Here is a 27,995-nt window from a genome sequence, read left to right as displayed (position 1 = left end):
CAATACAACCAACCCCTGGAGGGAAGGAGCAGATGGGAATTGCTGAAAAAAGTAAGGCCTCAAACAGTTGATGGGAGAAGATGTGAATGTCAGGAAATCAGAAGAGAAGAAAGGACGGGAAGGAGGGAAGAGCCAAGGGAGATGGAGGGTCCTGTCCTTCAGTACTGCTCTATTGTGAAAGAATGCTTTCCCATCTGCTTTTTAGGCAGACATTTTAAATGAATTCTGAAATGACAGAATATCCTCCACACATCTGTACAATAGCAATTAAAGAGGTTTGGCGTTTTTAGTGCTTCTGAACGTGGCTAGAGCCCCAACAATGCGGAAACCAAAGTTTTCTTTCCACAGGGATATGAAACACAGAGCTACAGAGCAGGTTTCCTTCTGTCACACCGCCGGTGTCTCAGTACTCACCAGAGGGCTCAGAAAGATAAGAGATAGTCCCCTCTCAGTCACTGCTCAGATTTTTATTTCTCTGCAAATATTGTTGGAAAATACTTGAATTTATGGTAGCATCTGTGAAAGTCCTAGAGCATTTTTCAGCATTGGAACCACACAGGCATCAGACATCAAACTGTAAAGTCTTTGGTCATACCTGAACTGACCTAGACATTAACTAGAACTTACAAGGGAGGCTGAAGATTTTTATATCACATTATCTTTTGAATACTTAATCATTCTGGAAATAAATCACATTGAGTGCAACAGTGTAGAACAAGATTTAATTTTTTTTTTTTTCTAGATTTAAATATTTAAAATACCTTAACTGTAGTTTGAAAAGTGGAAAAAGTCCACTCTTTCTTTAGGCTGTTCATACTTGGCTTTGAATTCCAGCTTATTCTGAGAATTGTAAAAGGCATCAATTTATCAAGCTCACATCCTTTTAATTTATAATCCAGCTGCTGTGAGCTGCTAACTAGCTTTTAAGTCAGGAAACTCTGGACTATCAATGCCAATTATAGTTAAACAACTCACGATGCTTCTGTGTAGTTTTCTTTATAGTTTTCCCGAGGCTTTAAGGATATAATGCTATGCTTGGAGACACAATTAAGAAAGTCTGAAGCAATGTAACCTGTGGTTTTTGTGGTTTTTTCATTTATATATATACACATTTACATATATTTGTATATTATATACACATACAATCTCATTATGTATCTTTGGGTTTTTTTATATTATTCATTAAGTACACCTAACAGAATGATTTTTAAATGTCTTTCTGTATCTTTCCTAAACAGCCTAGTGACACAACCAAAAAACTGTGATGAAAAAACATTACACTGTGGGCAACTATAAACAAAATCAGTGTTACACAGTTTAACTGTTCCTGATTTCTAGTTAAATGTTATAACAGTGAAATAAGAATTCAAAATCATCATTTCTAAACCTACTGAGCAGTTATATCGACTTAGTAAATATCTGATTTACCCTCTTTAAATGCGAGTTTCATTAGTTAACTTCCACATTTGCTGGAGACACTGCATTTTCCTGAATGTAAGAGAACCACTAGGTGGGAGTATATTATTTTAAAAGAAAGTTTGTCAATCCCAGCCGTTTTTATTTTGAAGTAGTTCTGCAGTTCCCTTTGCCCAGCATTCAGGAGATGCTGCAACACTGTCCACACCGTGTCGAGTGATCGATTTGGGGTTTTTCGATGCTTGTGTCCACGCTGGGGCAAGCAAAGGCTTTCTTCGAAGTGCCACCCTTCAAAAAGTGGCTCTCTTACCCAAACAAGGAGCACAAGAACTCTGCATAAGTTAGTTACATAGAAAGCCCCAAGGACCCAGGCTAAAATAGATTCAGAGGATTACCTTGCTAACATAAAAGCTAATAAATTAAAAAAAAAAAAAAAAAAAAACAAAAAAAAAAACAGAAAACCTTTAAAACACACCTTTAAAAGCCAGGCATTTGCCAGAGAGAGAACTGGCCGATGATATAGAAAGGGCCTGTTGAGGAATTAGGCTGGGGGGAGTGGGGGGGGGTGAGAAGTTGGTTACAACAATATTCAACACAAAAGTGATAGAGAACTTTTCAAAGGAAGCTGGTTCTTTTTTACAGGCAATAGAACCTCCCATTAGTCCTAACCTGAGGGGACAATAAAAGACATTTTAGGACAGATGAGTAAACTCAAACTAACAAACTGACAAGGCTGGGTGTATTCAAGTCTAAAGAAACTCCAGGATGATATTGTTGGACTGAGAGGTGTAATGTGTGCCCATTTCAGAGGGCAGCATGGTACTAGAAGGATGGTGCCAAATAAGCTGCTTTCCAAAGAATTTCAGTACAAATTTGTGGCAACTGCGAAAACTCTGACTTCCACATCAGGAATATCTGAGTTGTAAGACTGTAAGTGGAAAAAATGAATACAGAATGATTATTCATTGTTCCTCATAGTACCAAAAGGGGAGGGACAGCTAATGTAATCATCAGGCAGCCAATTTAAAATAAGTGCTTTTTCATATGTCATAATTAGTCTTGCCATCGAACCTTTTGGAGGCCAGACAGATAAACTTAAAAAAGGAGTGAGACAAGTTGACATAGGGTAAGGGTATTAAATGTGATGAAATGAATGCAAGCTTTAAAGCTAGAAGTTTGTGAATTGTTGTTTATGATTATTTTTTAGGATGTAAAATGACTGTCTGTACCCGTACCCTGTCCCCAAGTGTTCACTATTGCTCAGTGGTGGAGAATGATACAGGGCTAAATTGACCTTCAGATATTGCCAAGTTCATTCCTGTGGTCCTGTGATGCTGAAAAATTTGGACCTCATCTGCAAGCTCAAGTCTCTCAAAGGTAGTTAAGTTGTTAACAGTGTCTGGTTGTCTTGCTGCAGCTCTGGATTGAGAGTCCAGTTTTCCTAAAGATTAATGGGAGTAGTCGTGTTCAGAGAAAAAGGGGCCAGATGAAAAGTGCATTGCCTAGACCAGCAAAAAAACTAGGCAGAAGTGCTGGTGGCAGTGCAGAAGCAACCATCTGTAGGCAGCTGTCTGAATAGATTTGAAAAACTACAAAAAAATAAAAAAGCTGCACCGTTTATGACCTGTAAGATTCTTCAGATCATAATTCAGTGTAAAGTTTATAGTCATTGGGGTTTCATTTCTGAACATTGTTATTGAATTTCCACAGGTACAAGATTTTGAGGAGGTCAGGGAATGAGTGGAAATACTTCATACTTAATCTTGCTCTCTGTGAGGACAGTAACAAAGCTCCTGTTGATTTTAGCTGGAAGAAACATAACCCAGTGATGCGGTTGTAATAAAGGAGCCTGGAGTACTATGTATTCAGTGGTAAATCTGGTGAATTACTGAGAACCTGTCCTAATGGGGTAATTTTTAAATATGCAGTGGTAGTAAAGTGATTTTTTTTTTTTTCAGTAACTTCTCTTACTATTTTTTTAATTACAAATGTTTTTTATATAAACAGATGTGTTTCTCACATCCCATGTTCCCTTCCTGCTCAATTATACAGTGAGCTCACAATTTTATGTCACAAATCCAGTGTCTTTCCCATAAGAACTGACTTGTTGCAAGCACAAAATTGTACTTAACTGGAGGACTGAGTACTGTCTGTAAGGGAGCTTTTAACACAAATATTCCCGAAACTGAAGAATGCAAACTAGAAAGTTGCTGAGGGAAAGTAATTTCTGTAACTGGTTTGGGTGGATATTTTCAGTTTGCTTGTAAAAAAACCTCTTTGCAAGTTATGAAAACCTCATTATAATTTTGAAACACATTTCATGACTATGCATCAGGTCTACTGCCTGGGCAATTCTCAATGCTTTAACAGTATTAGAGTTACTGTAATTGCTCAAGACATCAGAAATAGAAACGCTCCATTCCTCACTGGAATTTCAGTTCATTGGCCAAGCAGAATTACTGCTTTCTCCAGGCAAGTTTTTGAAAACACATTATTCCCAGTCTACACCCTGTCTGTCAATACATGATCAAATTGACATTCTAAAATAGTTACCTGTACAATGGAGTGGTTCTTTCTTACATACAGTGTGACCAAACCTAGTTGCTGTCAGAACTTGGCAGTAATAACTAAAGAAAAATAAAAATATGTCTTTACCATGTGATAGTCAGTGCTAAATGGTTGATGTACTGAATGAAGAGATGTTAGTTTTGCCTCTATTTGTCAATGCCATGTCCTATTTTACTACACATTTGGATTTCCAGAGGAGCTGAGTTCTGCACACGTCCTGAGTTTGATCAAAGACCAAGGAATGGGACATGGCAACATGCCTGTGGATATCACAGGCTACATCTTCACTTATACTCTAGGCATTGCAGTCTTACACACTTGCCAATCTGAGATGATTCTCAGCCCTGAGTGAAGCCTTCAGGCTCCTCTTCTAAAGCTCGGGAAGAGTTAGATACTTTGGGAAGGACTGAAGAACCAGCAGAGCTGGAACCTGTGTAAAGTAACCCATAAATAAAACAAGGCTTGAGATGGAACTTAAACAGTCTGGGTCATGTCTGCATGACTTGGAGCCCTTGCTTCAGGTGAGCTGGTATGACTGCAAAGCTGGACAGAATCACGAGGCTCCATCTGTTCAGGATCCAAAAGTGACAGAGCTGTGACAGGATGATGCTGAAGCAGTCTCCTTCCCCTAGGCTAAATGCAGTTCTGTATTTTCCACAGGGATGCTATTTCTGGTTCTGGAGGCAACCAAGTCCTCGTTGGCTCCAGGCTACTTACACAGTGCACTACTACATCGTTTAGACAGACTCTGAACGAATGCGGTTCAAACCAGGTGCCTCCCTCCTCCTGAGCATTCACTCAGCTACATACAATCTGTTTAAAGGAATTTTACCATCATTCACAGAATCATAGAATCAGCTAGGCTGGAAAAGACCTTGAAGATCATCTAGTTCATTAACCTAACACTGACAGTTCCCAACTACACCATATCCCTCAGCGCTATGTCAACCCCACTCTTGAACACCTCCAGGGATGGGGACTCCACCACCTCCCTGGGCAGCCCATTCCAACACCTAACAACCCATTCTGTAAAGAAATGCTTCCTAATACTCAGTCTAAACCTTCCCTGGTGCAACTTGAGGCCATTCCCTCTTGTCCTATCGCTTGTTACTTGGTTAAAGAGACTCATCCCCAGCTCTTTGCAGCCTCCTCTCAGGTAGCTGTAGAGGGCGATGAGGTCTCCCCTCAGCCTCCTCTTCTCCAGACTAAACACCCCCAGTTCCCTCAGCCGCTCCTCGTACGACCTGTGCTCCAGACCCTGCACCAGCTCCGTTGCCCTTCTCTGGACACGCTTGAGTCATTCAATGTCCTTTTTGTAGTGAGGGGCCCAAAACTGAACACAGGAATCAAGGGGCGGCCTCCCCAGTGCCGAGTACAGGGGTCAGATCCCTTCCCTGTCCCTGCTGGCCACGTTATTGCTGACACAAGCCAGGATGCCATTGGCCTTCTTGGCCACCTGGGCATACTGCTGGCTCCTGTTCATCGGGCTGTCAATCAACACCCCCAGGCCCCTCTCTGACTGGCAGCTCTCCAGCCACTCCTCCCCAAGCCTGTAGCGCTGCTGGGGGTTGTTGTGGCCCAAGGGCAGCCCCCGGCATTTGGCCTGATTGAAACTCCTCCAGTTGGCCTCAGCCCATGGCTCCAGCCTGTCCAGGTCTCTCTGCAGAGCCTCCCTACCCTCGAGCAGATCAACACTCCCACCCAACTGGGTGTCATCTGCAAACTGACTGAGGGTGCACTCGATCCCCTCGTCTAGATCATCAATGAAGATGTTAAACAGGAGTGGCCCCAAAACCCAGCCCTGGGGGACACCACTCATGACCGGCCGCCAACTGGATTTAACTCCGTTCACCACAACTCTTTGGGCCCGGCCATCCAGCCAGTTTTTTACCCAGCAAAGCGTGTGCCCATCCAAGCCATGAGCAGTCATTTTTGCCAGGAGAATGCTGTGGGAAACAGTGTCAAGAGCCTTACGAAAGTCAAGGTAAACAACATCCACAGCCTTTCCCTCATCCAATGAGCAGGTCGCCCTGTCATAGAAGGAGATCAGGTTTGTCAGGCAGGACCTGCCTTTCATAAACCCACGCTGACTGGGCCTGAGCATCTGGTTGTCCCACATGTGTTGTGTGATAGTACTCAGGATCAGCTGCTCCATCAGTTTCCTGGGCACCGAAGTCAAGCTGACAGGCCTGTAATTTCCCAGATCATCCTTCTGACCCTTCTTATATATGGGCATCAACACTGGCCAATTTCCAGTCTGTTGGGACCTCCTGGTCAGCCAGGTCTGCAAACAGAAATAGCATAAATTAATGTGTTTAGTATCTAACTCTAATCTTTCTGCCAGGGGTGCAGGAAACCTCTCATTATCTTCACACCCACATTTCTTCACTTTTGATTAGAATTAATTACTAACTGTTTACCTACTCTGTGGCAGTAGCAGACCCTCCCCTCCCTGTGTTTCTGTGCAGTACTAAATGGAAGCATGCAGGTGCTTTCTGCAAAATTGCAAGGAACACAGGTGCAAATCTGAGTTGGGTCTAAGACTACAGAGAAACAGAAAATGAGGTGGCTTGGCAAGTTTAGCAGACCTTCATTTGCGTGTATTCTTAATTATGTAAAATAGTGGACCTCCTTAGCCTCACAGAAAACTCTGGTTTAACAGGTAGGAAAGTTGCCTTCTTGGTAAGGAACCATGTATTTTATTTATTTGGGACGTCCAATGCGAGGAACCCACAACCTTATGCAAATATTAACCAAGTCTTGGAGCTGGCCAGAAAACAGATGACTATTGTTCCAGTTATAGAAACGGGAATTAAAAAAGAGAAACTGTAAGCAATAGTTAGAGAGGTACCTGCTTTAACTAAAAGTGCTTGCTTTAGCTAAAACAACATCATAACAAAGCAGCAAACCTTTGATCTACCCTGATAGTCTCTCCCTTACTTTTACCTAAAAGTTTTCTGAGTGGCTGCAGTTTGTGTTGTGTCAAAGTCAGCTATGTCCCAGTCTTAGCATTTCTAGCTCCTAGCTGCATCTAGGGATCCAGTTCCCACTCAGAACCTCACTGGGGCCCAGAGACCACAAGAAGCGACGCCCCCCTTGAAGAGGGCAAATACGCAAAGCCCAAACAGAGCCTGTTCCAACACAGAGTGGCCAGAGAACCATTTTCTCCTAACTCAAAGCCACAGGTGTTGCCTGATGATTAGAAAAAAAAAAAAAAAAGTATCAGTAATCACTGTCCTAATCATGAGATAGAATTAGAAAAGGTGAAGGGTAGCCAGCTCATAACCTTATCCAAATCTGTCAAGTCTTCTGCAGGATGGACTGAGAAGGTCCTAGGAACAGGTCTCCCAAATCCTCAGAAATGCTGTAACCATCATGTTTTTGTACTCTTTGTAAAATGGCATTGCTGTTTCCATTCAAAGTGCTGATCCATCAGGAAGGGACTCAAGGTTTTGGGTAACAAATGGGGATGTCGACCTTAAAATTCTGGGCAGGTTAATCAGCTAAACAAGGTCACAGTATAGGTTTGCACATTTGTACATGGTCATCCGTGTTCATATGGTGCCAGTTGCAGCTTCTGGTAACTAGTGGTCTGTTGGGAGCGGGCCCTGGGATGAGGCAGGCTAGGGAGCATGAGGGATAGCCACTAGATGTGAGGCTATGCTGTAGCAGTGAGGGAGTTTAGCGGTACGGACATGAGTCACAGCCTACCACCACATAGCCCATTTTATTTACTAGGACAGATTACAGCCTGTGGCGTTAATGGTATACCTCTCAATTTAAGGGACTGCAAGTTCCTTCATTTAATATTGGCCCTAACATGCAACCCCAGCTCAAGACCCTTAAAATCCAGCTGGGGACTGAAGAGCAGACATATCCCTATGCCCAGCGTGCACAACCAAGCAGCATCTGAGTCTTCACAGGCACACACCTCTGCGTTCACAGGCTGGTCCTTCAGCACACCTAACATGCACTGCCCTTGCAAGTCAAATAAACCTACATTATCTGCCTCCTGCACTTCCACTGCCACATTCAGACCAGGCACCTAATTGTAGGTGTCGTGATGTAGTTGTAGGGGACTATGCAGCTGTTTTGCTCCAAATCGCAGTATCACAGAGCACCCACCAACTGTTCTCCAATTCACAGATCTGTGATAGAGAAGAGGCAATTACTAAAACCAGGTCACAGGGTTAAAGTTCCCTAATAAATGAGGAAAACATTAAAAAGCTATAGAACATTTTAGAGAAAGCTTTCTACCCTATGAGACACAGAAACAGTAAACATAAATCACGAGTTTTGTCACAGGCAGAACTGTGGTGCTGCAACCAACGTAGTTCTGATTTAAGTCTCCTGAAGATCACCCCTCTTCCCCTCCTTTCCCAGTTTCTGAGCACTCAGGACCATATCCTGAACACTCCCTTGACTTCAGAAGTGAAGCTAAGCCACAAAAAGCAGCACAGCATCGATCTTTAAGAAATTATGCCAAAAATAGCCCTCAGATACTCTTAGTGATCTGTTCCTACAGCAGAGGAGAGTTTATTTTATTACCAGCAGAGAGTTCTGAAAAATTTCAGTAAGGCTTACAAAGAGAGTGCCAACACACTGCAGCAAAGAGCCTCAAAACTACTAAGCTTTTGTATCTTCCTTCCCATCATTAGCCCATTTGTAACAATTAAGTGCTGAGAGGAATCAGGTCCTAAACTCTTAGAAAGCAAAAGAAGCAAACAGCTCCTAGAGTCACCTGAGAACTTTTTAATTAAGTTTTATTTCAGTGGATAAAGGAGATGCTAACTAGTGACTGTCTAACACAGTTGTGTGTCATTCAGTGGTGTGTGACACTTTATTTAATGTGAGAACATGCAATAAATAATATAATACCGTATCATTTCTAGAGATCACAGTTCTAATGTTTCTTGTTGCTGCAGCTTGCTTTCTAAAACCTGTCTGGACGATGTCAAGTCACACACAAGTTTAATTCACTCTTCCCCACCCCCTCAGACTTTAACAAGTATTACTATGATTTTGTTTTCATTAAAAGCCTCAGTGGTATTTATATGTAGCATTCTCCTTCAGTACTGGAAGACCCAAAGGTGAAATCAAGCAGCAGATGACTGTTCACCACAAAATGAGTAATCATTTATGTTCCAAGCTAAAATAAATACAAACAGAAAGCTCACTGTTCTAATGTCTTCATTTAGCAAGGGTTTTTTTTTTTCCTTTTAAAACACAGGTTTTGTAAAAACATTTCAAGCCTTGTGAATGCTCATTTTATTTTTGTTTTCTTTGGAAAGCCTGAAGTGAAACATCTATCCTTTTAACTTGATGTCTTCACTACTTGCCTTTCCCAGTGGCACAGGGGTGATGGTTATACTCCTCCATTACATATTCTGGTTTAACCACACGTCTTTTCAAAACAGCCCCACCACTAAAATGAGCTGCAGCTCTGGATTTACACTCCCCATCACCATCACTTACAGTTACTGATGAACAATTTCACTTCTAAGCACATACATTTCCTAACAGCTGAACTGCTCCAGTTTTCTGTGTTTTTTTTATTATAACTAGCTCCTTCGATTCAATGGCATCACAGTTAAGCTCAGGTCTGAAATGCAATGCTCCACCTAGGGCAAGTGCTTATTTTTACTCAAGTAATTACAGAAAAAAGGTTGACACTGACATTTACCAAAATATTTCAGAGCACAAACACCACCCGCTGAGTTGAGCATGAGAATTCATGCCTGCTAGTCTTGTTTTTCCCCTCAGAGTGTGACTGATCTGACTCATGCCTGACTTCAACAAAATTTGCAGATCTGCTGGAATTACAGTTGGTAGGAAAAACTCCTAAACATGCAGCTGAGTTTCTGCTCCTATGCCCGCATTATTGTCTTTCATGAAAGGATACAGCAGGACATCCTAGGCCGTTTCACAGTATTTCATAAGCTTAAAACTTCACATGTTGAAGGAAAATTCTATACTAATACAGATGGAAGTCTGCAAGGAACTGCTTTCATTTCTTTCATAGACACCTATGAAAATGCCATCTTAAGACCCCCAGTTTAATATGGATGCTTCTTGCTGCTTAAGTCCCCTAGTCTAATCTGGATGATTCTTGCTCAACAGCATTAGCAAAGCAGCAGCACTGGTCCTTTGATACTGAAGCTAGAGCAGGCACATTTCTCTGCCTTCCAACAATCTCACTTATGATTTGGTTACTGGTCATGACCCTGCTGTTTATTGTATAAGCAAAACATAAGAATTACTGGAATTCTTATAAATCCCCAGTAAATAAAGGGAAAAAGAAAAGCCCACCTGTAATCAGACACCATGTAACTGCATGTTAATGGCCTGTTCAGTGCCCTACTGGGATATGTTAGAGAAATGCTATAGCATTATACTCAATTTCAAGAGGCCAGCAGATGGTTTAAAATGAATAAATTCTATTTATATAATTACAGTAATGACTACAGTTCATACCATACACACAGCAAGTAAAAAAAAAACCACTGGAATTTATGTAAATATTAATAATGCATACACTATGAAAAAGCAATTCACGTTAATTAAAAACCACCTTAATTTTAAAAGTTTACCAGAAACAGTTACACTGAACGTTGCAATCTTTGAAAGCAGAAGTTGTTTACAAGGATCCAACAGTAACTGGTATCCAGCTCCTTGGAGCTGTGCTGCAGACTGAACATGCACTGAAAGCTGGACTGAAGTCCCCTCTCGGTTAACGGCAGCAGCAGTCATGCTGCCATTTCCTACGAGCCTGGAATTTCACCCCAGTCTTTACATTCTTCATCGGTTATAGTGGAGCAGTCAGAAGAAGAAAGATGGTTAGAGAGCAGCCAAGTAAAACCGTAGTAAAAGAATCCAGTCTTCGAGAAGCTGTAGGGTCGAGGGGAAGGAGAAGGGGGTTTATAGCACAGTTAAAATGAGTCTCTCTAAAAATGGGGAAAGTGGCCGCTTCAGTAGTGGAGCAGAAGACAGGATACTGAACACCACTCATAAAAAGTAGTAGATCTGAGGTTCAGTCTTTGGTGAAGACACCATCATATTCACCTTTGACTAGAAAGGAAAGCAAGCATAGTGTGTGAACCTGTAAGTGCATGTATCACATGCGAGGCATTCCAGGAGCTGAACAATTTCTCTGCATACATCAAGACATTGCTAAGAAAAAAAATGGCAAAGGTTTTTAGTACTCAAACAATTGGCTAGGTGATTTCAAATCCAACTTTACACATTCTTGATAAACTGAAAGGCCTAAACATTGAAGACAAAACGTTTTTAGCACCAACTGCTGGCTTGCAAGTGAATAATTGTTCACAAGAGGTAAGTACAAAAAGTCTTTCGCTGAGAGGCATCTTCTTTTAAGGCAATATCCAAAACGACAGTATAGCCACCACAGAAACTGGTCCAGTGATCCCTGATGCTTTACAGCACCCACACAGGTCCTATCGCTGAGGGAAGGTAGGAGCTAAATTGGTGTCTGTCCTCCTCCTCCCCGTGTGCTCTGGAATGCTGGAAATTTCTGACATTTGTACGTCACTAGTTGTAACAAAGCAAACTAGTTTCTTCCTGTGTCCTCTGAAGCCCTCTGTAGCCATTTATATTAACCATACTAACCACTCAGTAGCAAGGAAAATGCTGAGGAATTGCCATCTTTCCTTACCACTAACCCAGCTAAAAAGCTGTTCAATACAGTAGCAAGTGTTTATGCAATTAATACAAGTGAGAGATTTGTGAACATTTCCCAGAAGGGAAATGACTGTAGCCAATCCTGCCAGATGTGCTCCTGCAGCACACAGCACCCAGCCTGGGGTTGGTTTTTATTCTTTGTTACCAGAAAGAGTCAATTTACTTACTTGTATTTCTGCTAGAGAGTAATTTAGGAATGGAGACAATAACTTCTGAATATAGACTATATTTATCAAAGACAGAGGTAAGTAGTTTGTTCTCATACCCATCACTTCGTGGAACTCTGTCATCCATTTTTTATTAGTAGTTACAGCAGCTGGGTATGCAGCTAAGAAACTGAAGAACATGAAGGATATTACCAGAATGATTTACAGTCAAAGGCAAGGAGCAGAACTGCATCACAACCCTACTTTTTCATGATTTAAAGGTGTGTTAAGATGTACCAACTGAGATTTTCAGGAAATCTATTATTTGGCTTACACAGTAAGCTATGCCTTGTGCACTGTGTTCTAGACAGAGTATTTAAAAATGGCACACAAGGTTAAGAAACTTTACATGATGCCGATGAGTAATCTGTGCTTTCATAAATACAGTAGTATACAAAGTATATACAGATGCTGGCCGCGAGCCTCTGGGAAGGCTGTTAGCCAGCCATCCACAGAAAGAAGGGAATAAAGATAGTGGGGAGCGTGGTGGAGGGTGCCAAACCTAGGCAGACTATTGATGCTAATCCCACAAGCACTGAAGCAAGAACACTCCTCTGGTCCCGAATAATCATCTTCAGAGTCTCACAGAACTGGAAGAGAGGAAAAAAAAAAAATAAGAGGTGAGTGTCAAAGAGGAAAGCTCTAAGGGGTCAGCTGGGGATGTCCCCGCTCTCTCTCGGTTGCAGGGCAGCGGGGGCCACCCCAGCCCTCACGCCGAGCCCAGCGCAGGTGCCAAGTCTGGCCCGTAGCCCCAAGTGCCGCCTGCGGCTCCGGCGGGAGCGAGCGGCCCCGGAGCGTTGTCAGGGCCTATTCCCTGCCCTGGGGACCGAGCTCCACCTTCCTCGCCCCTCGAAGCCAAGCCGCGGGCCAGGCCGCCCGCCTCTCCGCGCCCGCTGCGGGCCGCAGGGCCGCCCGCTCTGCCCGGGGGCGGCCCCGGGCGGCATCTCCCGGGGGCCCGCGGCGGCGGCTGACCTAGTTTCGGGGAGCGGAGCGCCCGGCGGGGCCGCGGCCGCCGCCAGCAAGGGCAGCACCGCCCCGAGCCGGCCGCCGCCTCTCGCGGCGGAGCGGCGCCCCGCGGGGCTCCCCGGCCGAGCCGGGCCGTACCTTGTCGGTCTGGAAGCTGACCGGGGCTCCGTATCGGCAGTAGGTGACGAAGTGCTCGCAGTTGTTCCAGAGCAGGCTGTAGGCCGTGGCGCCCACCAGCTTCTCCGCCCGGCGGGCCGCCTCCTCGCTGCCCAGCACCTGGTCCTCGAAGAGCCGGTCCATGTGGTTGACCAGGATGCTGCCGCCGTAGGCGAAGTCCTCCACCGTGTCCACGCGGATGCTGGCCGTCCTGGCGATGACGCCCAGGATGAGCCGCTTGTTGGTCACCACCCGCTGGATCTGCCGGCGGTCGCCGGTGAGGGCGGGCAGGATGTCGGGCATCAGGTGGGCGACGCGGTTCTCGCCCAGGTAGATCCCGAAGTGGATGAAGAGGGTGCGGGGCACCTCCAGCAGGTCGCCCCGCTGGAAGCAGCTGGTGTCGTGGTAGTCGGGGGCGGGCGGCGGCGGCGGCTGTTCCCCACCGGAGCCGGCGGGCAGGGGCCGGACGTGGACGAGGAGCAGCAGCTTCTCCAGCAGCAGCGCGGCCGCCTGCGGCACCGGGTTCTTCATGGTCGGCGGGGGGAGCCCTCGCTGCCGCCGAGCAGCCCCCGCCGCCCGGCCCCGCTTTTCTAGGCTACCGGGCGGGGCGGGGCGGGCACCCGGGCCAGCCCACCGGGTGAGAGGCGTGCGGGGAGCGCCCGCCCCGACCGGCGCACGGGCTTTATCGGGGGGCGCGGGGAGCCGACACGGCGGCCCCCGGGGCCGGATGCCCCCCGCAGCTCTCCCTCGCCTCCGCCCAGGTAGAAGGGCGAGGAAAATCGCGCTCCGTCCGCCCCGGGGAGCGCAGCGGGGGGCTCCCCGGGCCGCAGCCGCTCCGTTCGCCTTCCCCCGCCCATGGGCGCGGAGGGGCTCCGAGCGCCCCCCCCGCCCGCCCGGCAGCCGCCCCGCGGCGAGAGGGGCGAGGGGCGCCCGGCCCGGGGGGTGCCGGGGTGCTCGCTCGGCGGCGGGAGAGCGGAGCGGTGGCCCCTGAGCGCGCCTTTCTTCTGCGGGGGAAAAACAGGTCTCCGAGGGAGAGGGGGAAGCCACGTCTCTAAACTAACGCGTCCGCAAGGTCCGCCGGCTAAGAGTGGGAAAAGGCGGCGAGGCGTTCCCGTGCGGTTTCTCTCATGCCAATCCATTAAGTAAATGGATAAATCCTGGCAACAGCGCCCACAAAAGAGCAGCCCTGTCAGGTCAACAAAGCCGCCCCGTCTGAGGCTAGTAATTTTCAGCAGCCGACCAAATTCCCGCCCCCTCAGGAACTGCGGGATGATGGATGGGACAGACATTCATCTTACCTGGGAGATGACAGGGCCCGGAGAGCGGCAGTGCAGGGGGCTGCAGCCTTTCCCCGAGTCGCCGCCGCCTTGCCCCGACTTTTGTTCGCGCCGCTGCCGCTCCGGCTGCGGGGGGTAGGTGGGAAGCTTTCGCCTCTGTGAGAAAACTCGGAGTGGGCCGGGGCGGGGGGAACCCGTGCTGAAGAAGCATCAGTTTGCTAGAGCATCTTCCCCCGAACCCAGGCTCTAAAGCTGCCAACGTGCCTGATCCATCCTCCTGCAGAGTGTGGACACGCAGGGAAACGCCGCAACTCAGGCTATGCCAAGTACAAACATAAGGAAGCAAGAAGAGGAGCGCTAGCATGTAACAGCTTGGCGCCCCGCCGCAGGCAAACGCTGTTGAAACAGCAAGTTACTTTTCCCTCCTCAGTCACTTTAAACTCGAGAGCCTGTGGATCAAGAATGAAATCCCTAGTAGACCACCCTCAAGCTGTAGAACCCCTCTGGTCACACCAGCAAAAAAGAGAAAAGGTTCATCATCCCTTCTCATCAAGGAACAGCAGCTCTGGTATGAATAGAAAGGCAAAGGGGATGTGAAGGGCGCGGCAGGTGAGAGCCTCCTACCACCATGGATACTGAAACAAAGTTCAGGCAGGATTTTGTACACAGGAAAGATGAGGTTTAACAATGACCGAAAGCAAATTTTCCACTCCTCATTGAAGAAAATATTTCAGGGGAGCAGTTTATCTCACTGCTTGCCGACAAAAAAATGATGGCTGGTGTTGCCCTCCTGCCTCCTCCTGCTCAGAGCAGAGAGCAGCTTCCTGCGGAACTGAAGATTATTCTCACCTCGCTTGGTTGCTGATTCCAGGCCAGAGCCACAGCACTTCTTACCAGAGTGATCAGGCATTTGGGATTTTTCTCGGGAGAGTCTCAGCCAAATTTTTATGCAACAGAAGCTTAGCCCTCTCAAGCCCACTACTTCAAATCACATCACTTACAAAAGAGAAAATACCTTATAGATGTGGCTTATGATGCTGGTAGGAACCTCATGGATTAGCTATCAGCTGCACAATTACGTAATTTCAAATCCAGTTGTTTAAATACGTTTAGAAAGTTTGAAGCTTTTGCTACTAGTAAGTAAAAATGGGGGGAGGAGGGGCATCTTTTCTCATTTTTAAGTAGTGTATTATTTTTAAGGAACAGTGGAAAAAGCACATATTAAAACCTTTCATCATGATAAAGGGTCTCACCCATTCGGTGATGGTCACAACAGCTGGTCCAGAGCTGGAGCATCACGCCACAGCCAGATGATTTATTAAAGACTCCACAGAAAGTCCTGGCACAGAAAGGTTCCCATCTCCCTCCCGCAAGGATAGAGAATAAGCACCAGTCCTGCCCTGTGCTGCCATCTCAAGCCCTCCCCCCCCCCCCCCTTTCCCTAGAGCTGTCAAGGGAGTGTCTGGATGGTCTTTGTTGAACTATAGGTGTTAGATGCTTCAGTCCTACAGTTCAGATTTCTCTCCCCTGCCCGAAGGAAGGGAGAGGAATTCAACGGAACTCCCTGGCAGATACAGACATTTCCCAATGGGATTTTTTACTCGGAGGCATCCTTTGTTTGCTTCCTTAATGCCAATTAGCCTTAATCCCCAAATCGCCAGGGTCCATTTCAAGTAAATCCGGAAAGGAAACCAGGATGAAACCGAAGAAGGCGACTCAAAGTCTTACTGCATGGGAGAGTTTCAAAGAAATAAGGTGAGAGATGTGACATCGCTGCAGTGTAATTTCCTCATACCCGAGGCACTAACGAGCCTCCCCTCATCCTGTCCCCCAAACCCTCACTCTCAGGCCCCCAACACAACAAGCACAAAAGACATGACACAGCAGGGGTCTGTGAAACGGCTTCGCTCCTCCAGCCAGCGCATGTACCCAGCTGCAGCAAGTGAACTCCACCCTGGCAATGATTCGCCACTGCCTTGCAACTGCTGTGAGCAGGGCTGTCTGCAAAGTGCTTCATACCAAAGTCGTTTCTGAATGGAACCATTCAGATTCTTGAATGGCAAGCCGCAACCTAACATTTTCTGCTTTCAGACCTTAAGGGCTGCACTCCTGTTGCTTTCAAAATGCTGTGATGCAAATCAAAACTTTTAAGGTACACTTACAATTATTTTTCCTCTGCTCTGAAGGGGAAAAAAACCCTATATTCTTAGTGGAAAAATGGCTTCACTGGAGATGGTGAAACTGAAAATATACTTTGTGCTTCAGACAGTCTGGCACATCCTTTATCTTGGGTCACTTTTGTAGAATAATTTTTGCACCTTTAGTACACAAATTGCAGGGGGAAAATCACGTTGAAATATTAACCAGCAAACACTGACAAAGTATCTGGACGATTATCTGCTACAGAATAATTTCATGACAAAACCCATGATTTATTTACCATGAGTTAGGTGAGATGCAGTAAGAAATCTGTGAGAGGTAAGAGAATGAAGCCTTTGTTTTGTAGTGGAGATGAGCCACAGCACACTAACTTCTCAGGTAAGAGGTGTGAGCCAGTTTCCATTACACTGAAACTCGTATATGAGATGAAACTTTATTTTATATGCTAAGATTTACTATTTCCATCCTGCTCTCACAGCTAACACAGCAGGGAAAAAGCAGGAAAGGAAGAATAAGTTCTTGCCTGTATAAGGAACAGCCCTGGTTTAACAAGCAGGCAAGATGCATTTAACTGACTGAAGTTAAACATACTGACTGCACACATGCTCAAATTCGAGTAAAATTTACATTTTGTCAAACCTTTCTCAATTACTGTCGACGAAGAAACAAATGCAGCTTTAACAAGCTTTCAGGTCAGCTGGGACTGCAAGAACAAGTAGGTTCATGAATTTGAAACATGTTAAGGAGGTCAAGGAGAATAAAATCTTTGGATAGGGATTTTTGGAGGCTATAATACATAAGAAAAGTATCTGAAAAGCTTGGTTTGAGCTGGTGCACTGAAAGAAATAACGGACAGAGAACGTGTTTGTGAAAGACAGCTTCACAGCATCCAAAAGCACAATTCCAGACATAAAAAAATAACGCCTTTGTATTCCCATAGCCATTTGAACAGTGTACCACTCTTTTCAACAAATTACCGCTTCCATTGTAGAGCTGTAAATGGCCAGCTCTCTAGAAAACAGTATCATTTACTTTTTCAGGTTTTGTATTTAACAAAGACTAGGGACAGAACAGACAAAATCTGAAGGAAGAAGAGAACCAGCAAGACAATGTATGAAATTGCAGGCAAGTGAAACAACCCCAAAACAAAGAACCTTTGAACTAAGTATCACTCTCTTCCAGTAGAAAAAAATAACATAAATGACTAAAATTTATACTTTATAAATGTCCACTTTTATTCAAAAATTATTGCATATGCATTTACAGTTACTTAAGCAGCATACTGAGTGAATGGCAAATATTTACTGTAGCCTTTTTATCCTTTTTAGGTTTGCTACTGGGGTCTATCACTTTTGCTTTATTTCCTTTCAATACCTTTGTCTGTTTTGCTAAACTAACAGGCTTCCCAATTATTAACAGTTTTCAAACAAACAATGACTGTAAACATAGTAAAACCAGCATGCCATTTTCCCTTTGAAGTTATTAAGTTGGATATTTTTCTGCAATGAAGTAATGACTCATTTTTTACAACTAGACTGAATCACACTGTATACAGATAGTACTTATGACTCGCCAAGAGAATAGTATGTTTAGATGGATAAAGCATTCACTTATGATACCTTCAATTTAAATTAACACTACCACAGAAAAGGTGGGAACAATTCATTGTATAGTCCTTATTAGCAATCAAGAGGCTAGGAAATTAATAACAGTGGTAGCACAGATTGAGATTTAGGAACAACATAGTTTTGGTGACAATTAAAGAATACATATTTTCAATTTATCTGGTATTAGTAATGTTTCAGTTTAGCAGCACTAAACAATTAATACAGTCTCCCCCAAATAAAGGAAAAGATTACTTTCTGAATATAAAATGCCTGAACATGCAGAATAGTATTTCTGTGGCTTCTGCAGAGGAAATAAAGACAGTTACTGTCCCAGAATTTCCACCTTGATACTGTTCCAGAAAGTATGATAGGGTTTTAAGTCTCTGCTTAATCAGGTGAAGAAGTTTAGGAGCATCCTAATTTGAACTTGCTAGTCATATTGTGCAGGAAGGGAGATGGGGAGGTGATAAATGGGACTCACAAGAGAGATGGAGCACACTGCATTCAACATGGTATTCCTTCACAGCAGGAGACAGGCCTTTCTGTGCAAAATTTGTGGACCTTTCTGCGGGACAGGCAATGCAAACAACAGTCAAATGAACTTAATCCAGCTGCACAAAATGAGGACTTAACAGCCCTGAAAGAAAACCAGGTATCCCTCCACCGTCTGGCCCCATTTCCCTCCTGCCAGGATTGCACCATCACAAGAGAGTGCGAGCAGGCAGACTAGCTCACAGCACTCTCCTTTCCTCATCTTCAAATTTATTTCCATGTCAAGATCTGCGATTTACTTTTAGTCAGTACTTTGAACTGATGGATTAATTAGTAAGAGATGTTGGAAACTGTAATAATAAAGTCTGTCATTAACTAGACAAAGTGCTGAAGGTTTGGTGGACCACCACCAAAGGTCAGCATTTACAACCAGTCACTCTATAACAGTAACAATTATTACTTTTCTTTATTGCCCAATGGGGAAAGGTGTTCCCCAGTACCAGACAGTGCTGACTTCATAGCAGTGCACAACAGGTTATCCAGCCTCACTCTATGCACAGGACAAACACAGCTCACCGGAGCTCAACTGTATCGGTACATTTAATTTTCAGATAAAGACTGAGAGAAGGAAAAGAGAGATGGACTGAGCAGGAGGTGACTTCCATCCTGGAATAAAGATTATCTTGTCTCATAATTAAATGTTATGTTGCAATTTGATTAATTCTGTTTTACAGGAAATAAATTAATTCTTCATCAAATGTATTATCTAAACAGGAAACATTATCAGTCACAGACAAAGCTATTAGTCTGGTATTACTCAAAACATTTGCTAATCTGTGCCATATAGCTAAACCTCTGAGAGATAACTCTCACTAATTTCTAGTCTTCGACTTTAAAAAAAAATCTCAAGAAGCCAGTTCTTGTTTATAGCATGTTTTTATACCACTCAGTGTTAAAAGCATATATATTAGACACCTGTTACTCTATCAGAGATTTTAAATCAGGAACATTTTTTATCTGGAAATCCAGCAGCATCTGTCCAAGTGCTTTGCCCTGTAAGAAAAAAAAAATTCAAACCAACATTTCATGTTACTATCTGAATATACACCACCTTTATAAATTCTTAAAAATGGTTTAATAGGGTCTTCTTCCTATAATCAGTGTAAGAATTCAGTATGTTTTGTGTATTTTATAAGTATATGTAGACATAAATACTCACAAATTTTGGGTGAGTTTTATCAAGCCTTGGATTGCAGGTTATCCCAAGATGTATTTATCTTTTCCATTTATTTGACTTACTCATGAATCAATATAATTAAGTAAAACTACACAGTTGAGTTTTCAAGCTAACCCTGAACAGATTGAATAGGTTCTTCAATGTGGTACCTAGTGCTAAAATAAGTTTATTTTTGGTTCAATTCTGCTATCTGATTAATACATAGCATCATCTTATTTTGTCAACAGTCTTCTAGACTATGCTGAGATTATTTGTACACTTAAGCATTTCTCAGCCTATGGTGGCAGAACTGTGCTTTGCTGTAGCCATAGGATTGCCACATTAAGGAATCTTCAGGTTTAGGCGTTTCAAACATTTAATACTCAAATTGTACACCTACAAAAAAATGTTAGTTTCAGATTCATGTAATGTCATCAACACGAAAGATCTCCTATCCATTTATTTTTATTTTTCAGATTTCCATTAATCATCAGTATTTTAACTACCAGAGTCACAGGCTAAGCTAGAGGAGTTGTCATACAGTTAATGGTTCCTGTAAGTAGTAGGAAACACTTGATTTGAATTGTCTAACAAAACTGCATTCTCCAAAACAATGACAACCTTTTTTAGAAGCTGATTTTGCTGGTGCATCTAAAAACACAGGTAGCACACTGCAAACAGCATAACTGATTTGAAGACTCTTGTAATAGTTCCTTGTACACATCTTTTTCACCAAGTATTCTAAATCAACTTTCTATTTTGATTTAATCAACCCTATGTTGTTTTTAAACCTTAGAACAATTAAGTAGCTAATGTATATTAACAGGAAATTAAAAGGAAGTAAAAAGGTCAAAAACAAACGCTTACAGTTCCAGCCCAAAAGTTGGTTAGAGAGACTGTGTAATACATAGTTATAAGAGATAACTACATTAAAATCAATGCTTTGATACATGCCTGTGGGTCACTTCTTAGGGATGCTATGCCACCACCACCAAGGGAATTCTTCAGAACAAAATTTAATCCATGGATTCCTGGCAACTCATATCTGTAAAATAAAAACTACACATTGTGTCTTGGGAGATTTTGTAAGAAACATTTGTACAGAACATCAAGCAAAAGACAGCATGCAAAAATTTAATGATTTGATGACATCTCACTGCTAAATCAAGCCTAAAAGTTAACTGGAGATTAACATATGGCCTTTTCTGACTTCTTATTCCTTCCCCTTACTCCAAATCAACAGCCCTTAATAGTTTTAAAGTAGGACCATGAAGTAATCATTCTCCTCTTACTCAGCTTCAAAAGTAATTCATTTCTAATGAGTTTTTTTTTTCTACATTTTTTTATAGAAAGCTCCGCAGGCAAGAGGTTCAAGATCCAATATGAACTCAGAGAACACGGTGGGCAGAAGGAAGAATTTTTATTTCCTAGATGCGATACTGAAAAATACAATCCTTTTCCTGGAACTCACTTTTGCTAACAAAAGCTGCCAGCTAACTGGGAAGTCATCCTCTTTATTACTGAGAAATAACTGAGTCACTAAGTCAAACTCTTATGTACAGACAATTTTATAACAAATGAAAAATAAAACTACATTTCAATGCTTTCTTGGAGTCATGTACTTTGTTCAGGCAAAATTTTATTTTAGTGTGACAGACGTATGTTTCTGTTCCATTGCCACTGTAAGCATTTTTCCATCCTTGCTTTTGACTGGTGCAGTTCCAATTTGGAAACTTTTGTAGAAGTTTGGCAAATGGCTCTGTGGTCTCCTAACAAAGTTGTTTCAAATTCCATAAATAGGTCTACAGTATATTTCCATTTGCCTCTCCTTGCACAGTTCTTCAGTGTTTTGTCATCTCCCTTGTATTCTTCTTGTTTTTATTTGGTTTTGCCTTCCTCCAATATTTTCTTTGTCTAAGGACTCAACAGCTTTCTTTTTTTCCATAGGAAAGGACTTAATCAGAACATCAGCAAGACATGAGGAATAATGGAAGACGATGATACCCAGTTCTTGCTCTGTCTCCAGATGTTTGATTACTGCAATTTAAATCACGCTTCCTCCAACACCACCTATTTTTCTGTAGTCACCTATCTGATCTACATCTGTTTGGGCCAGATTCTTCAAATCTGTCCTCTGAAATAGCTGAACTTCTTGTAGTGCTCTTGCACTTCTGATTTTGTCACTCTGAGGTTTATTTTTTCAGCTCCTTTTTAGCATCGTGAAAGTTACAGCTGTTACTGATATTCACAGCTCTGTACACCCTTGTATGTTGGGCATATGACCCAAACCTTTCACGAAAGGAGATGATTCTGCTGAGCCGCCTGGCAAACATTTCAGTTCTTGTTATACTCTTGCAAGCAGCAGTCATGGAGTGTCCGCACCTGTTTCCCAGGTAAGGATTTATCACTGTTCCTTCTATTATTTCATTACCACATTCTACTTTAGTATTAACATTTTAGTTGTTAAAAAAAACCCTGGTGTTAGCATTCTGTTGACCTCCCTTGAAAACTAGTTGCCCGGCAATGTTATGCTTAAAGGCAGATTCACTGGGAAGGCAGGAAAGTTCGATCGATCCAACAGTGCTCTACTAGACAACAGGAATATGAAGAATAAAGCAATTTCCACAGTAAGTCAACTACATAATTTACTAAATTTAATATCATAGTCAACTACATAGTAGGATAAGAGGACCCCACAAAATTTTCAACTAAAATACTCTATAAAAATTACCAGTAACCACATACCATGAAAGCTAGAGGTCGTCCAAAATACTGCACTGTAAGTTTTACTCTGAAAAACTGTCAAAGACTTCCAGGCAGCAAGCAATTTCACAATTGGCAGATCTCTCCACAAGAACTAGACTAATGGAATATGTATTCCAGAAACTAATACCTCAGCTCTCAAAAGAAGTTTCATGAAAATCAATCATTTAAACAAATCATGAGAGAAATTGAAGAGCGTACAAAAGCAGAAGAAAATGACAAAAAAGAGTGGAAGAATTTAATTTCACTTTCTGCAGTAATTCTGGCAGAGAGAGTATGTAATAAAAGCAACAGATCTTAATTTGGAACATTGCTGAATGGCACATTCACTTCAAGTACTTTGAAGAAATATTTACAGTGAGATACTCTAGCTGAAAGTAGGATTACTAAATAATATACAAAGGTCAGCATTTTCAATATTTTAAGGCCTGTCTGAAGCATCTGAGCATCCAGAATATTTCCGCACAAAAAATACACTCCCAGAATAATAAAAAAAAGAACTACTATAACCATCATAATAGTTCTATATTTTAGAATGTTAAGCAGTAACAATACATTAACCAAAATGTTGTCATGCACTTACCTAGCATAATTATACAATCATGTTTAATTAACTGAGATCTAAAGGAAGAAAATATTATCTAATTGTACAATTCAATCTAAAGTTTTAAGAGCTGTTTTAAAAAGTACAGAAAATAAACAAACCCTTCAAAGAATATTAAGTCTGTGACAGAAGCAAGTAAAACAAGGAAAATGCACTGTCCTAGCTGAACTCGTACGCTTATGCACAATGGGGTGCCTGCTTAACTACTTCCTTTAAAGTGCTGTCAGTACATATTCAAAGTAGTCAGGTTTCCCTGTGAATTTCCTGTTAAAATGCATGGAAATAATAATGGTACAAAAATATTTAATGCATTTAAATCAAGGAAAATATAGGATTCCTCCTATCAGAGGAAAGCAGGAACTGAATCTAGTCTTAAAGAGGTGTTTGCATATGCGATACACTATAGAGAAGTATTTTTTTTCCCCTATAATAAATATATGTACAAAAAAAAGCGGTCTAGAAGCATCAGTATCCATGTTGCTTGTTCTTCAGCTCTTAGTAAAAATATCCCATGAGAAGAAATCAACTGTCACAGTTTTATTTCTGAACATTGGAATGCTCTCAGAATATAAAGATGATAACCATATTTCAGAAGATGAAACCAGCAAATTCTCACAGGATGATTTTATTATCCTTAAATGACTGACTTAATACCACTAACTAAAAAGGTTTTTATTCCATATTTTAAGATTATCAGATGTGTTAAGAATGTACTCTGTGTAAGGGAAGAAGCAATGACATAAGCTTGGGGGTTTGGGGTATGGGGAGGTGGGTTTGGAAGATCATCTTTTGTTTTTATGTTATCTGAAAACCTGGAAGTTTTCAAGTTTTCAGTGTTCTCTGTCAAAATAATCCCACATTTTCTCTGTTTATTACACCTATTTATTAGCTTTAATGAAAATGAAAGGCAACCAGCTGACAATCTCTGTTCTGTAGTGAGGCAGAGCCATGGTTGGTATGATTTTGTAGCAAATCTAATACATATTTTTTAATCACTCATAATTTAAATAAATAAAATTAAGGAAAATGAAAGAGTAAGCTAGCTGTTTTTATGACAGTTAAAACTAAAAAATAAACAAGTAATTTAAAAAGAAACTATACAATCTGAAGCACATGAGCATAATCCTTGTAATCCTAAATATTTCCACAAAAGGATTTATTCTTTTTACCCAGTAGTTTTTCAATTCACTCACAGAGCTCCATTTTCACATCATTAAAGGAAGCCAAGCCCAGGAACAGATAATCTAATTAATCAAAATAAATTGGCTTCATCCATACACAGCAAATTTCAACTTTTATTTATGAAGAACAACAATCAATCAGTTTCCAGAAATATCATTAGGAGTCATGACATTTTTGATTTCTTCCCTTCTCTGCTGTTTCAGAGGAAATGGAACTACATTTCTTGTTCTGACAATTTATTAGATATGTGTATTTGTTAGCACTTATGAAACAGTGGGTGAAATCTGCACTGAGCCACTTAGGAAGACAGAGAAGAACAGCACTTGCAACTCAAAAGATCGGGGGTTAAAATAACTCCAAGCTCTCTGAGTTCTGATCTGCACCTTTCTGACTCAAGCTCTTAGAATAAACAAAAAGACAACAGTTTATCCATTACTCGTGGAAATACATAATGATTTTGGCAGAATCTCCATATTTGCAGAGTATCTGACTTTGTAACAAAGCAGGTGTTAGAAGACTGAATGGTATGTTGCAATATTAAGCTTTTGTTTGTTTTTAAAGAGAGAAAAAGGTTTAAAATCTGTTGACTGTTTTACTGGACATCCTTAAGGGAACGAGCCATATTACCTCATGCTACAAGAACAGTATGTGTCTAATTTGCCAGTCCCCAGGAAACACCCTAAGCATCAGCCGAAGATACCATGAAAACAAAAACGTTATGTATGCTGTCTGCTAGCAGAGGATATTCTTTTGTAGATGAATAAAAAGATAGATAAAAGTGTCCTGTTTAGGATGTATTCTCTTCCATATTTTAAAAAGGGAAATTATCTGTGTTTTCTTCTTTAAATTCTGGCTTGGGATATGTGGCAAAGAAGTGGGTGAGAGTGGGCTACTCAAAGAAATACCTTCTCTGAAGTGAATGAACTTCCTGAAGATTAAAATGTTTTGCAGAGATAGGGATAGATTTGTGATGGACAACCAGGTTAAGTCTGGGCTCCAGTCTATCTATATTGGCTGTGTGAATGTCTTTGAGATGGTATTTTAAGGATTTCAAACTCCCAGTTCTACAGTGGCTCTGAGGCCTGGGAAGCTTCAGTTACGAAGGCTCCTGCAGTCTCCAAATGGTTCAAAACCAATGGAAAGATACATTTCTCAAAGGACAGAAGTTACTTCTATTTCTACAGACATTCTGTACTGGAGCAAAACAAAGAAACAGCCCCAACACTAATATGCTAATTCTGGGAATTTAAATGCTTTCACTAAATGGATTCACTGCCTTTGTCCAGCTTCAGGAGAAGCCCAAGTTCATGTCCTTTTTCAATGACTATTGCTCACGTTGTTATTTTAAAAGAAAGATATATAAAAAATACCGAAGACAATACACACAGGTTTGCAATATTTATGTTAACATACTTTAAGATAACTTCTGATACCATCACATGTATCTACTGTACAACTGGACTGAGCAGCAAGCTACTCACCTTCTTACTAGTCCTTCTTCGGGTTTTTCTTGATCTAAAAGGTGTTGGAAGTACTTCTCCAGGGCTTGAGCAGTTAAAGTTTTCTTTAGGTATGGATAGTAGAGGGGATGCCGTGCTATCACACCTGTTAGGTGTAATGGGTGTTAGTTGGAATAGAAGCTGTTAAAACCAATTTGTATTTATCCTTTCAAAACTGATTTGAGATCCTCCTCTTAACTGAAACTGTACATATGGATCCTCTTTAATGAGCTCTTGAATAAAAAACAATAGTAGAACAGCTTTCCCTCTGTCAGTAGGGAGGTAGTAAGGAGCATGACATGAAAGAATGCTCCCAGACTAAGCGACTATTGAACTTTTTCTGGCTGTCCCCGAAAGACACCTAAAGAACAACAACATCACAACAAACAACCCACAGGCAGTTCTCTTCCCCTTAAATGGTTTGCAAGACTTAGACAAGTAATTGCAATTAACCATAACAAGGTATGATCAGTGACCAAAGGTTTGGTCCTTGCCCTACTCCTTGCATGAGATCCTGACGTGTGAGAAATCACAATTACATTTTTATTGCTGTAAATATGCTTTCATAAGCTTCAGATAACTTTATGCTGAAGCTGAGATTCCACAGCAGGATCAGGAAAGCAGATTTGTGTCACAGAGATCTTTTTATCTCTGAACTTCAAAGCTAAATTCATCTTAGAGGTCAAGTTTGTTGCTGTTATTGTTGTTCCTTAATAAAGCAGTAGTGTCTTTGTATCTAAGGAAGTCCATTAACTATGCATCATCATGATTTGGCAATGCTGCATTGCAAGAGTGGTCAACCAAAAAAAAATAAAAAAAAAATCAACATTCCTTTGTTCCTTAACCCAAAACCAGTTTCACAAATAAGAACAAGAAGACTATATTCCTAAATATAAATGGACAAAATCAACCTGTTTTAGCATGACAGCTAATAGCAAATCAAATCCCAAACGCACCTTTAATTCATACTGAGCTTTGAACACCACACGCTCTCATCTTCCAACAAGTAAGAGAGCCAATTGTTGCATGCAGAAGTAAGGAATAGAAGGAATTATTAAACAATGCAAGAAGCAGCACAATCAATGTAAAGAGACTGCACACTGAAATACACCACTTGGATTAACAATACAATTAAAGTGTTCTCTTACATGCAGGAACACTGGTATTTCTTAACACTGTCAATGTTTTAGCCATATATATGTTACAAAATTAATGTATGGAAATATTATACATGATCAGACAACTAAGAGATTATATTACATAACACATACACATGAAGGAGTAGCAACTAATGTGTAAAGGAAAGCTTAAAAAAGCATGTCTTAGCTTTGGGAAGCTTGACTTTGCAACCTTTTTTTTGTAGTATGACATGCAAGTGTTTTTTCTTAGTACCTCAGATTTCAACAGCTGCTAAACAGAAAAGTACAGATGTTTCACTAGTAAAAATCCTTTTTATATGTATTATTTGTTGTTTCAGCATAGAGACAATTAAAAAAATCAAGTGATGTGAGAGATTTCAAAAACATTAAGAAGAGCCTTGATACATAACTTTATATAAAAATCTCACACCACTTCAGAAAGCAAGAAAAAGAACAATACCTATGTTTGCAGAGTTGCCTTTGTCTCCACTTCTAGTATAGGCAAGATCTTCTAAGCGATAAGTATGTGGACCACTTGGCAGATCTATACAATATAAAAATGAATACATTTTAATGATAGCTACAAATAATAGTACATTTTGAAGAAGTAAATGTCATTTTAAGTGCATACGTTCTGAATTGTTTGTAGTACTCCTGAAAATATTTCCAAAGCTTTCTTCCCACAGGAACACCTAGAGAACAAGAGGTGAGGCTGGGGGCCAAATTACAAACCTGATCCTTCCTGCTCTGTCTCCCAAATCCCTTTTACCTTTTTACACCCAAATGCTGTGCCAGGCATTAGACTTGCAAGCCCTTAGGAACATAAAGGTTGTTGTGCTTCATTAAACAAAGTTCATATTATTTTTATCCATTTGCATACCAAAAAAAGCAAACCCCCTCCTGCCCAAATCCAGAAATGCAATCTTGTGGGATCCACACAGTTTGTACGTGAGGTTTGATGGTTGTTACTCAGCACAGACCCCTTGCAATAGTTGATTACTAAGGGTAGTAGGCTGTCACCACCTAGTTTCTGTTCCCCAAAGCAA

General features: G+C 41.8%; 2 protein-coding genes across 6 annotated transcripts in view; both read right to left on the bottom strand.

The window, feature by feature from the left end:
* Window positions 1–8,800: 8,800 nt before the first annotated feature.
* LRAT (lecithin retinol acyltransferase) lies at window positions 8,801–13,553 on the bottom strand. Its single transcript, XM_074904046.1, has 2 exons — window positions 12,993–13,553; window positions 8,801–12,478 (listed from the first exon to the last, which is right to left on the bottom strand). The coding sequence occupies exons 1-2, from the start codon at window positions 13,539–13,541 to the stop codon at window positions 12,326–12,328; spliced, it is 702 nt and encodes a 233-aa protein (XP_074760147.1). The 5' UTR covers window positions 13,542–13,553; the 3' UTR covers window positions 8,801–12,325.
* Window positions 13,554–17,664: 4,111 nt separating this feature from the next.
* Window positions 17,665–27,995, bottom strand: part of LOC141960344 (uncharacterized) — a 63,190-nt gene continuing 52,859 nt past the window's right edge. For 2 of the 5 annotated variants that reach the window (XM_074905655.1, XM_074905656.1), the window contains exons 17-20: window positions 27,410–27,493; window positions 25,793–25,916; window positions 20,717–20,807; window positions 17,665–19,599 (exon numbers count right to left, since the gene is read on the bottom strand). In XM_074905655.1, the coding sequence (XP_074761756.1) occupies window positions 19,525–19,599; window positions 20,717–20,807; window positions 25,793–25,916; window positions 27,410–27,493 (374 nt within the window). In that variant the 3' untranslated portion in view covers window positions 17,665–19,524. Of the gene's footprint in view, window positions 19,600–20,716; window positions 20,808–25,792; window positions 25,917–26,766; window positions 26,807–27,409; window positions 27,494–27,995 lie in introns of those variants that run through there. The other 3 variants (XR_012633605.1, XR_012633606.1, XR_012633607.1) reach the window with 3 other exon arrangements.

The sequence above is a fragment of the Athene noctua genome, chromosome 4 (genome assembly GCF_965140245.1).
Source record: "Athene noctua chromosome 4, bAthNoc1.hap1.1, whole genome shotgun sequence".
NCBI lineage: Eukaryota > Metazoa > Chordata > Aves > Strigiformes > Strigidae > Athene > Athene noctua.
Note: the sequence above shows the minus strand (reverse complement) of the source record. Positions and strands in the feature narration are given on the sequence as shown.